The sequence below is a fragment of the Sander lucioperca genome, chromosome 23 (genome assembly GCF_008315115.2).
Source record: "Sander lucioperca isolate FBNREF2018 chromosome 23, SLUC_FBN_1.2, whole genome shotgun sequence".
Lineage (NCBI taxonomy): Eukaryota > Metazoa > Chordata > Actinopteri > Perciformes > Percidae > Sander > Sander lucioperca.
Genome location: NC_050195.1, coordinates 11344020 through 11357151, shown reverse-complemented (window position 1 = coordinate 11357151; position 13132 = coordinate 11344020). Strand labels below are relative to the sequence as shown.

The following is a 13132-nucleotide window of genomic DNA, read 5'->3' as shown; positions in this document are numbered from 1 at the left end:
AACTGTGTGTGTGCGTGTGCTTGTGCGTGTGTGCCTGCCTGCCTGGCTGTTTGTGCCTCTGAAGCCATGCGGCGCTGCAGATTGACGGGAAGGGTCAGGTCCTTTAGTCCACCTGAATGCCCCTCAGTCTGGATGAGCACACAGCTCCTCCTGCAGGACAACACGGGTAAAACAAATCTTACAAAGTAAATACAGTGTACTGGCACTGAGGGGCAGACTGTAGCATCCAGACATACAGCATACAGTATATATGTAATAGTCTAATGTATTAAAGTGCTCATATTATGCTCATTTTCAGGTTCATAATTGTATTTTGAGGACGTACCAGAATAGGTTTACATGGTTTAATTATCAGAAAACACCATATTTTTGTTGTACTGCACATTGCTGCAGCTCCTCTTTTCACCCTGTGTGTTGAGCTCTCTGTTTTAGCTACAGAGCTAGCTGTTTCTCTAACTTCAGTCAGTACAAGGCAGGATTAGCCGGGAGACTTCTTCTAAATGAGGGCGCACTTCCAACTTTGCGAGGAATACCTGCAGAACAGGGACACGTAAGTAGTTCTTTTGTAGGTTATGGTGAACTTGTGTGTGTTGTAGCAGTGCTTTGCCATTGAGAACGAGGGGGCTAACCGCTAGCATGCCGTGCAGATTTTGACCAGCTCACCTGGAGACTAAAGGCAGGACACATTCAGAAACCTGTATCTCACTCAAAACAGCATGGATGTTTTTTTCCAAGTTTGTATGTGTGTGGAAGCACCAGAGACACAAAATAACTCCCCAAATCCCAGAAAAAGTGATTTTTTTTTCAGAATCAGAATCAGAATCAGAAAGGGCTTTATTGCCAAGTACGTTGCACATACGAGGAATTTGTCATGGTGTTGTTGGAGCATGTCACACATACAAATATAAGAAGGATAAAAAGATATAAACAATATAAGTATAAACATATACACACAGTACGTATTAATAACGATAAAATAAATTTAAATAAATAGTAAAATAAGTTAAACAGTAGTGAAAAGGGACGCTACAGCAGAGTAGGTACAGTGGCATGAGGAGCCAGAGGTGGGGTGTGGAGAGAGTCAGGATGGATTCCGAGCCTTGTTTAGAAGGCTAGTGGCGGAGGGGAAAAAACTGTTTATGTGGCGTGAGGTTTTGGTCCTGATGGACCTCATCCTCCTGCCAGAGGGGAGTGGCTCAAAGAGCTTGTGTCCGGGGTGGGAGGGGTCAGCCACAATCTTTCCAGCACGCTTCAGAGTCCTGGTGGCGTATAGGTCCTGGAGCGGCAGCAGATTGCAGCCAATCACCTTCTCAGCTGACCGAATGACACGCTGCAGCCTGCCCTTGTCCTTGGCAGTGGCAGCAGCGTACCAGATGGTGATGGAGGATGTGAGGATGGACTCAATGATGGCTGTGTAAAAGTGCACCATCATTGTCTTTGGCAGGTTGAATTTCTTCAGCTGCCGCAGGAAGTACATCCTCTGTTGTGCTTTCTTGACGAGGGAGCTGATGTTCAGCTCCCACTTGAGGTCCTGGGAGATGGTAGTTCCCAGGAAGCGGAAAGACTCCACAGTGTCAATTGTGGAGCCACAGAGGGTGATGGGGGCAGGTGGGGCTGGGTTCTTTCTGAAGTCCACAACCATCTCCACTGTCTTTAGAGCGTTGAGCTCTAGATTGTTTTGCTTGCACCAGGTCACCAGGTGGTCAGCCTCCCACCTGTAGGCGGACTCGTCTCCATCAGAGATGAGTCCGATGAGGGAGGTGTCGTCCGCAAACTTCAGAAGCTTGACGGACTGGTGACTGGAGGTGCAGCTGTTGGTGTACAGGGAGAAGAGCAGAGGAGAAAGAATGCAGCCCTGGGGGGATCCGGTGCTGATGGTCATTTTCATAATATGGGCACTTTAAATCTCTTTATTTAAGCACAAAGTCTCATTTAATTAAATAGAGCATGGACAAAACAAACAGAAATTCATGAAAAACTTAAATAAAAGAAGTTTTACTTTCAAAACGTTTTGTAACTAAAGTTAGTATATTAGTAGTATTAGTATTTCTTCAATGTTAGACATTAAACCCTGTTGCTGCTCGAGCAGCAGTGAAGTGAAAAGACAACGAGCCTCGTCTAATCAAGTTGTTGCTTTGTCAGTGTCCCATGTATTTTGTATTTAAACTGGATTCTTGTTTACGCGTTGAACACCTCCATAAAATGTGTTTTAAAAAGTAAAGAATTAGAGTAAGCAAGTTATAAAACAAGTCAAAACAATGGGTGGAAATAGTTTTTCAGATGGACAGATGAGTCTTTTAGGATGCGTAACACCTGTAAGTTAAAGGTGTAGTAGGTAAGACTTATAAAACTAACTTTCTGTCATATTTGCTGAAACTGACCCTATGTTCCAGTAGAACTACATGAAACCAAAGCAAACAAAAATCCGGCTCCTCTGGATGTGATTTGCAAAAATCCACCGCTCCCTGTTCAGATGCACCAATCAGGGCCAGGGGGGGTGTCTAACTGCGTGTCAATCACTGCTCATGCACACGCATTCATTCTCCCTTGTGGGGGGAGGGGCTTAGGAGACCGTTTGGGGCTTTAGCAGAAAGGGGGGAGGGACTGAGAAGTTGTTGATGTTCAAATTTTTTGGCTAAGTCCTGGATCTTCACAATCCTACCTACAGCACCTTTAAGTGAAGATCAGTACTGAGTTACGCTACACACTCTCTCTCTCTCTCTCTCTCTCTCTCTCTCTTAATAAATAAAAGGAAATTGACAATAACTGGCCCAACATAAACTATAAAATAAACACCAACCTAAACATAAAGTGATAAAGGCACGAGGAGTGCAATGGTGCAGCAAAATCATTACACATTTGATCACATTGTTACAACTTTGTCACAATTTAACTCTGACATATTTACCTATTTACAGGGACCTATTGACCTAGGTGGGTGTTCTGTTAGTTATGGGGGTTTACTCCTGTGTGGTATTTCCGTGGTCATCTCTTAATCTGTGACAGGAAGCGACAAATTCAGCTGCTACCGTAAGATGCAGCAGTTTGAATTCTCGCCTAAATCAAATTTCAGTTTGTCCCTGTATGAAAGAGTCTCAAATAGTTTACGTTGACTTTAAAATTTGGGGAAGAAGATTTTTTTAATTGGTTTGTATTTGTCACAGTATAGGAAGTACCTCTCTCTCTCTCTCTCTCTCTCTCTCTCTCTCTCTGTCTCTGTCTCATAAACACTTCCTGTGAAACTGTTTGGCCACCTTCGTAGTGTTCTTCTTTCTTTGTTTTTTCTCACAGTGCACTCAACGCCTCCATGTGTTGAGCGCTGACCTCTCTCTCTCTCTCTCTCTCTCTCTCTCTCTCTCTCTCTCCCTCTCCCTCTCTCTCTCTCTCTCTCTGTCAGTTCTTCTCTTTTTTACTCTCTGTGCAGCTGCCGACCCTCCATACCTCAGGCAACTAAATCAGCATCTTCATCTGGACTTCTGTTGGCAGCTGTTTTACATCTCCAGGGGGAGTGCACACAGATACTGTTCTCAAAAATGAAGCTGTCCTGAGACGTGTTTGCTCAGTGGTTTTGGTGGATGTCGCTCCTCGCCATGGCAGCAGCTCTCCCTGTGTTTTACCACGGCGCCATCACCAAGACCGAGTGTGAGGAGCTGCTGGGGAAGAAGAACAAGGACGGAGCCTACCTGATCCGAGACAGCGAGACCATCCAGGGAGCTATGTGTCTGTGTGTTTAGTGAGTACTTTTTAATGTCTTTAGTGAGTACTCTTCACTTCTGCGATCTATACTGGTCCGTTACACTTTAATGTGCCAGACTTCTCTTTATCTGAAGGGTTTGTTTCAGTCCTTTTACGGCTGTATAAGTATAAAGATTGGTATTAGAGTTAGAGATACTCCTGGTCAGTGGTGGAAACGCTGTATAAAACTGGTGTATTATTATTATTCAGGGGAATATTATACTTTTTACTGCACAACATTTGTTCCACAGCTATAGTTACTTGTTACATTTCAGATTAAAATTTTACACCTAAAACACAAGGTTAGTTGTAAAGACGATGCATTGTAATCTAAGTAAAATGCACTTTTACAAGAGTATTTTTATACTGAATATTATTAGTATTATTACATACTCTGTGATGTGTATTTTCAGGTTATATTTAATGTTTTTGCCTGATTAAAGGTGGGTTGGTAACATTTTCCAATGTACACTTTTTATTATATTTTTTTGAAATGGTTTTAACAGTCTGACAGCTATACATAACGTAGGGCTCTGAAAAAGGAGTGAAAAAGAGAGATCATCTGTAGCTGCTGTTATCCTGTAAAAACTACGACCAATCAAATCAGTCGTACTGCAGGGCTGGAGTACACGCAGCGGGGCAAGGAGGCGTTTGATCGGTTCTTAAACGTGGTCGTAGTAACAGCAGCTACAGATGATGTATCTTTTTCACTCCTTTATCAGAGCCCATAAGGTCTTTATTGCTGTCGGAGTGTAAAGACCATTTCAACAAATATATTGAAAAGTGTTTATTGGGAAATGTTATCAACCCTACCCTTTATAGCTTTTTAAAATCAATAATTGCATTTCAAGAGAAACGTTCAAAAGAAACTAAAAAAGATTTTTTTGTCTGTGATATCACTTTCAATTTCACTTTGAAGCGACCAGATGCGAAACGATTAAAAGTATTTAAACTAAAAATATTTATGTGCATTAAAAAAGAACCTTGTCTTGTGCCCAGTAATGTTTTTTTAAATTTAAATTATTTACAGACATGAAGTATTTGAAGAGGTTTGTTTAAAAGAATGTTAGCTTAAAGTGATATTTCACCACAGGGGCGACTGTGGCTCAGTGGTAGAGCGGTCGCCTGCCAATCGGGAGGTTGGTAGTTCAGTCCTTGTATGGCAGCCTCGGCCACAGTGTGCGAATGGTGAATAGTTCCTGTACTATGTAAAAGTGCTTTGAGTAGTTAGTTGTAAAGACTAGAAAAGCGCTATATAAAAACAGTCCATTTATAATCTTACAAATGAAAGTATTACGCATAAACGCCATCAAAGTTGAATCAATCCAAATAATTTTTAAATATTGCATGAGCAAAATATCTATTTTTGCTTGTACATATTGTTTGTATGCATGCTTTAATTTTGCAACAGGTAGGACAATCTAATGCATGTAAAATGTACAGTGTTCACTGTTTACAAGGAGATTAGATTTATTTCTGTCAAAGTTGGTTTAAAGAAACATTAGAAGATTTATACGTATTGCTACTATCCTTTACAAATGTTACAGCTAAAATTAGTTGTGGTTTGGTGTGGTTCCACTATGGTTGGTTGCTGCTTCTGCCTTTTCGTGTGAACATTTTTTATACACGAGATGAGACACAAAGTCGTTATGCACCAACAAATGCAAATATTTTTAATAGAACAAATGCAGAAAAAAAGCTTTCAAAGGGAAGTAAAATGCCTTTCCTTCAGCTGTAATGTAATCCTTCAGCATCATGTTTTGTTTATTTGGGTATGTTGTATCATCCATTAAAACTAAAACTGCTCTTAAAATCCATCTCATTAGAGATCAAGATTATTTTTTGGGCATTTTCGCCTTTTATGACAGCTGAAGACATGAAAGGGGAGAGAGAGGGGGGGAATGATATGCAGCAAAGGGCCGCAGGTCAGAGTCAAACCCGGGCCCGCTGCGTCGAGGAGTAAACCTCTATATATTGGCGCCCGCTCTACCAACTGAGCTATCTGGGCGCCCTCATTAGATTATTTTATGGTTAAAAATCTGCAAAAAAATCATGTATCAACAACATATATCTTGTTTATCTTTGCAGTAAACAGAGGGTGGTGTACACCTACAGACTGCTGCAGACACACACTGGAAACTATACTCTCATGGTAAACACACACACACACACACACACACACACACACACACACACACACACACACACACACACACACACACACATGCTGTACATAAGCATTTAGTGCCATAGCCAGGATCCACGTCCTTTCATTGCATCCATTTCATTTATTATTTGTTCATAAATTTCACCAACATAAAGGTCTAAATGTTGTTTGCTCTCCAAACACAATTTCAATTCTGAGAAAAATGGAGTCTTCTGCAGGCTGGATATTGAACCCTAATACTTTGAAATACTGACAGAAATGTGTCAAAATATGTTAAATATTGAAAGTTGGTGTTAAATGTTTGGTCCGATTCTTTGATCAGATATTTCCTGATTTACATCAAGAAACATCTTTCTTTAAAATATATTTTATTGAGGCAAAACATTTTAAAATTGTGACGATATCGCAGTGACAAAATCTGTCCACAGACAGGCAGACAGACAGACAGACAGACAGACAGAGAGGCAGACAGACAGACAGACAGACAGACAGAGAGGCAGACAGACAGACAGACAGAGAGGCAGACAGACAGACAGACAGACAGACAGAGAGGCAGACAGACAGACAGACAGAGAGGCAGACAGACAGACAGACAGAGAGGCAGACAGACAGAGAGGCAGAGAGACAGACAGACAGAGAGACAGACAGACAGACAGACAGACAGACAGAGAGGCAGAGAGGCAGAGAGACAGACAGACAGACAGAGAGGCAGACAGACAGAGAGACAGACAGACAGAGAGACAAACAGACAGGCAGAGAGACAGACAGAGAGAGAGACAGACAGACAGAGAGGCAGAGAGACAGACAGACAGAGAGACAGACAGACAGAGAGACAGACAGACAGACAGAGAGGCAGACAGAGAGGCAGACGGACAGACAGACAGAGAGGCAGACAGACAGACAGACAGAGAGGCAGACAGACAGAGAGGCAGAGAGACAGACAGACAGAGAGACAGACAGACAGACAGACAGACAGAGAGGCAGAGAGGCAGAGAGACAGACAGACAGACAGAGAGGCAGACAGACAGAGAGACAGACAGACAGAGAGACAAACAGACAGGCAGAGAGACAGACAGAGAGAGAGACAGACAGACAGAGAGGCAGAGAGACAGACAGACAGAGAGACAGACAGACAGAGAGACAGACAGACAGACAGAGAGGCAGACAGAGAGAGACAGACAGACAGAGAGGCAGAGAGACAGGGCAGACAGACAGAGAGGCAGACAGACAGAGAGACAGACAGACAGAGAGACAAACAGACAGGCAGAGAGACAGACAGAGAGAGAGACAGACAGACAGAGAGGCAGAGAGACAGACAGACAGAGAGACAGACAGACAGAGAGACAGACAGAGAGGCAGACAGAGAGGCAGACAGACAGACAGACAGAGAGGCAGACAGACAGACAGACAGAGAGGCAGACAGACAGAGAGGCAGAGAGACAGACAGACAGAGAGACAGACAGACAGACAGACAGACAGAGAGGCAGAGAGACAGAGAGGCAGAGAGACAGACAGACAGACAGAGAGGCAGACAGACAGAGAGACAGACAGAGAGACAGACAGACAGGCAGAGAGACAGACAGACAGAGAGGCAGAGAGACAGACAGACAGAGAGACAGACAGACAGAGAGACAGACAGACAGACAGAGAGGCAGACAGAGAGAGACAGACAGACAGAGAGGCAGAGAGACAGACAGACAGACAGAGAGGCAGACAGACAGAGAGACAGACAGACAGAGAGACAAACAGACAGGCAGAGAGACAGACAGACAGAGAGGCAGAGAGACAGACAGACAGAGAGACAGACAGACAGAGAGACAGACAGACAGACAAACAGAGAGACAGACAGACAGAGAGACAGACAAACAGACAGACAGACAGACAGACAGACAACTTCTGCACATTTTCAGGCTGTAATCTGTTGTTTTTTTGCTTTAAACATACTGTAAGTAACAAAGTTCAGAATTCAACTAAATCCTTCAGTTTTATTAACTTTGGTATGTTGTCATCTTATTTATAATTCGTATTACTATATATATATATAGTGGATTTATTTGAGTTGCATTAGTTGCATTTGCCCTCCTCCTCCTCCTCCTCTTCCTCCTCCTCCTCCTAAAACTAATACATGTAAATGTAGACACCACAGATCAGATTATTTTGAGGAACATTCACAACCGATATGGAAACTCAGCAGTCATTAGCTCAAGCCCTCGTCACAGGAAACTCCTCTGACGTACTATATGTCTACACGCACACGCACACACACATGCACACACACACACACACACACACACACACACACCACTCAACACTTTGTACCACAAGGATGGGCTGCCATATCATTGAGGGATGCTTTTTTTCCACTGAAAACATAAAAGGTTTGATCAAATCTGCATAAATGCTAATTGCAAATATTCCAGATCTCTGAATGGCCGCCCACATCTCTGCAGTTTTTTTTAGCGATGAAGTCAAAAGGAAATGGAAAAAGAGTTTAAGATTTGTTACGCAGTTTGCATTTAGATCAGAGATTTGATTTCCTCTTTCATGTTTGACTGATTCAGATTTAGAGAAGACTTTTTACGTCATGTTTCTTTCATTGATGTTTTTTACTTTTTTTTTTTTATTGTCCTCTAACCCGCCCCCGTCCAACCAAGCGCCTCTTTGCCCAGCAGAGATGCCCCCATAAGCATTGTAGCATTTTTTGTTGTTGTTGTTGTTTCTTTCTTTCTTTTTTCCTTTGGTCAACATTGTCTCCCCCTTTATTTCTCTCCCCCTCTTTTACACAGGAAACCCACCCACCCACCCACATGCGCTCTCACACACCAACCTGCATATAAGGGTACTACAAAAAAAATAGTCCAAGCCGAACATTATGCCCTCTACATTTTTTCTTCTTTTTTATTCTTCTTTGGGTCTAGTTCCCACTATTGTTGTGTGCTGTGTCATACGTTATTCTTCTTCGTTGGGTCTAGTTCCCACTATTGTTGTGTGCTGTGTCATACGTTATTCTTCTTCGTTGGGTCTAGTTCCCGCTATTGTTGTGTGCTGTGTCATACGTTGCTTCATGTTGGTCACTTGTATTGCCTCTGCCAACCAGTCACGTTGCAGTTTACGTCCAAGCTAATATCATATGTGTAGTAAAGACTTTGAAGGAAAGTGTATTTTTTTTTTGGCGAAACGTTGATGTTTCCCACCAGGGCTGTAGTCAAGACCACCTTTGTCGAGTCCAAGACCAGGACTAGTCGAGACCAAGTCAAGACCGAGTCCAAAGAGGTTAGAGTCCAAGACAATAGAGTTTAGATTCTCTGCCCGAGCCCAAGCCCGAAGTGGACCCACGGGCCGGATCAGGCTGATATTTCCCACCACTATCCTCAGGCCGGGCTGGGCCGGGTCCTTGATCAAGCATTTATGTTTTTTTAATCATTACTTTATTAGCCTAATTGGGCTATGCCATAATCATGCGCAGCGTCTCCTCCACTCACACGCATCACACCGGGCCTGCTGTGCTGTATTGTGTAGCTTAAGTGCGACATGGAGCTTGAACAATACCACAATCGTTTGAATTTTTTTTACCTCATGAAACCACTAATACCAGACGTAAGTTATGATAACTTTATGTCCAAGAACATTACCTTTATCTTCCGCTATGTTAGCTAATGTTAACGTTAACACATATGGCTAAGCAGCTCCTAGCTCTGCAGTTAACCTACCCCAATGTATAAGTGCTTTTCCATCACATGGTACCTGCTCGACTCGCCTCGACTCTACTCGCCTTTGTTGGGTTTTCATTACGAAAAAAAGTACCTGGTACCTGCTAACAGGTACTTTTTTTTAGTACCACCTCAGTCGAGGTTCCAAGCGAGCTGAGCCGATACCAAAAGGTGACGTGAAAGCGACAGACGGGGGTGTCCTGAACAAACCTGCTATTTTTAAACAGTTTAGCCAGCTGTGTATTTTTTTTTTTGCTGCCTCCAGCTTCATTTGAAACAAAATGTGTCTTCTGGCAACAACACACACCTTCGATGTTCTGTGTGTGTGTCGCGTTAGGTCACAGCAGTTTACTGCGGCGCCGCTATATAAGACGACCAGCCACGCTGAGGCGGTACTAAAATCTGCAATGGAAAACGGACGCACAGTGCGTCGAGGCGAGTCGAGCAGGTACCATGTAATGGAAAAACGCCATATGATGCCTCTGCAGCTGTCTTACTAAGTTTGACGTTGTCCCACAGGTTTTCCGAAATTGTTGCTTTGCAGAATTTGCAGTCTGCCCTGTGTTTCCTGGGGATTTCTATAACCAAATTTGATCATGGCAGAATTGGCAGACATCTTCGTTTGTTACAGTGTGTGTGAATCAATGAAAATGAATGGCAATAACGTTAGCAGGGCACGCAGATGCAGGGCGTGCCGTGCGAAGATAATCTAGTGTGTGATTGGTTATCAGGTGGCCTGTGTTTCACCTTCCCTCCAATATTATTATAAACATAATAAAGACACCTGGACTCGGTCGAGACCAAAAGCCATATTTGGCAAGACCAGTGGCAGAGACCGAGACAAGTCCAGATCCAAATACCAGCGAGTCCGAGACAAGTCCGAGACCATAGAAAAACCGTCTCGAGTCCAGGACCGGACTCGAGTACTTCAGCCCTGCTTCCCACACATCTTCAACCCGTCACCACAGTTTTAAGATTAGTGTCACTATCTCCGACCAAATGTCTCCCCTTCTGTTCCCGAGTTAGGGCGTTGAAAAACAGCCATGGATATGAAGTGTCATCACTTCATCATTTTATCTTATTTGACATCTGTGTGAAATGTTGTCACGATTATCGTAGGAATTCTTATTTTTTCTGGCCCAAAACGCGTCATTGTGAGCCGTTTTATGGTTGTGCGTAAACTCCACGCCGTCGCTCCTACAGCGTCGTGGCCCTTTCGGAGTTCTGCGTCGGGGTTGAAGGTGTTTCTTTAAGTGTTTCTTTCTTTCAGTAGTGTTTGGAGTTACTGTGTGGTGGGTTGGGGGGGAATGCTGGGATAACCGAGAAGGCCAGGATTGATAGAGTGACTAAAAGGGCTGGAAAAATGGTAGGAGAGTTAAATACAGTGGATCAAGTATATGACATCCGTCTAGAAAAAATGACACAGAAAATAACGAGGGACCCGGGTCACCCTCTTCATGGTAATTTGAGGGGCAGAGTTATGGAACATAGCGGTAGGCTAAGGCCTCCTGTGACACAAACTAAGCGGTATGCTCTCTCTTTTATACCTCAGACTATCAGACAGCACAACAAGCACTTTAAACGTACATGTTTATACATTTTGTATTGTATTTATGTATTGTATTGTATTATATTGTATTTATCGTATTGTATTAGGCGGGTATGAGCACTGTAATTTCCATTTCTATGGATGAAATAAACTTGACTTTGACTTCTTTGCATCGCAGTGTATTTCACCGCCAGAACGCTAGGGGGGGGGGGGTGTGGTTTCCGGAGGGTCAATCGCAAAACTCGTTGTTTACTTGTGCGTTGGTGTGTGACGGCGATTAGCTTCAGAGCAAGTTGTGACCCTAGTGAGAGAAACAAAGTGTCTTCTCTGTTTTTTCTGACCACGGTGGGAAATCTGGAGCAGGAGAAGTTAACCCTCTCCTTGATTTCATGTTGTTTATGGAGAAGGAGAACCAGTGACGTGCGTGGCCGCGACGTGTAGTTAAATTTTTTGAGAGGTGCACGTCAGGCTACGGCGTAGGGTCCGGTGTAGAGGCAGAGGGGTCTGCAGGGGTACGCCGTCGATTCTACGCAGAACCCTAAAACAGCCTTAAGTCAGACCTTACTCCACAACGTGTCAACAATGGTTACACCGCTTATTTATTCTGGGATAGGGGAACAAACGTTCTGGCTTGTTTGTTTTTCTTAAACCAGCTCCGATAAAGAACAAAGACAGAAAGGGTGATGTCAGGCATTATCCCGGCAATGTACATCCGTAGAGCCAGGCTAGAAGTTACTTTGACCTTTGACTTCCAAAATCTGATCAGTTCATTCTTAAGTCCGAGTGGTAGTTTTTGCCAAATCACCGGCACAGAGGCATTATAATATATTGTGTTTCCACTTCTAAGAATTAGTTTCTCTTCTTTAACATTGTGTTTTTTTCCCCCTGCTTCCTACATGTTGTTGTTCGATTTAGAAGTAAAACTATTAGTTGATTATTCTGTGGAAAGAAAGTTAATTGGCAACTATTTTGATAATTGAATAATTGATAATTGACATCTACTTCTACAGCTTCTCCAATGTGAGGTTTTGCTATATTTTCTCATCACTGAATACTTTTGGGTTTTGGATTGTTGGTCGAACTAAACAAGACACGTAAAGACATCACCTCTGGCTCGAGGAAATCTGTGATGGACATTTTTTCCAATCGATGAATCGACAAAGCTTTCACATGCACTGTTGTCCTTCTCTGTTCACATGTTTTTCCTCTCCATGGAGATGTTATTTACTCTATGCCTTCGTTGTTGTTCCTTCAGACAGCGGGAGGTTTGGATGAGGCATTTTTTAAGAATTTGGACGATCTGGTCCGTCACTATAAAAGGAAGAACCAGGGCCTGGCCATGCACCTTCGCCACTCTGTCAAAAGAAAGACGGCCTTGTTGATCCAGCCCCAAAAACGTCATGATCCACCTGATTCACCTGAGGCACAGGGGAAGCAGATGCCCGTACCCGAGGAAGACCATGACTATGAGAGTACGTCATATATTTGATCTTCCTGTCTTATTCTAACTGCATCTTTTTTTTATAAGTGACATATTTAAGCTTTTCTTCCATTTTCTTTTAGATGCTCCTGACTCAGATTACGTCGAAGTGTTGCCTGATTGAACAACTTTGACACTTTAACACATTAGGAGAGCGGAAAAGACATTTTCTCTGAACTATGGGTGCTTAAAAAGGTTCACAGACTGGATCAAATTCAGAATAATGAATAAGGAACTTGGACAAACATCTGCTTGTATTCCCGTAGTTATGAGTGGAGAGGTTGGTCGCTCAGACCGAAATATCTCAACAACTGTTGGATGGATTACCATGAGATCTGGTTCAGACTTCCATGATCCCCAGAGGATGAACTGTAATGACGTTGTCTTCATCTATTAACATTATCTGCTCCAATCTGCTCCGATTTGCTAACCGGCACATGCATGCCCAGACTGTATGTGAATGGTCTATGATATAAGATCGTTTTCATTTA

At 43.0% G+C, this 13132-nt stretch overlaps 1 protein-coding gene across 1 annotated transcript; it reads left to right on the top strand.

Moving 5' to 3' along the window:
* Nucleotides 1-3250: 3250 nt before the first annotated feature.
* On the top strand, nt 3251-13132 carry si:ch73-264p11.1 (uncharacterized protein LOC100000923 homolog). Its single transcript, XM_031285267.2, has 4 exons — nt 3251-3733; nt 5824-5887; nt 12417-12633; nt 12725-13132. The coding sequence occupies exons 1-4, from the start codon at nt 3576-3578 to the stop codon at nt 12763-12765; spliced, it is 480 nt and encodes a 159-aa protein (XP_031141127.1). The 5' UTR covers nt 3251-3575; the 3' UTR covers nt 12766-13132.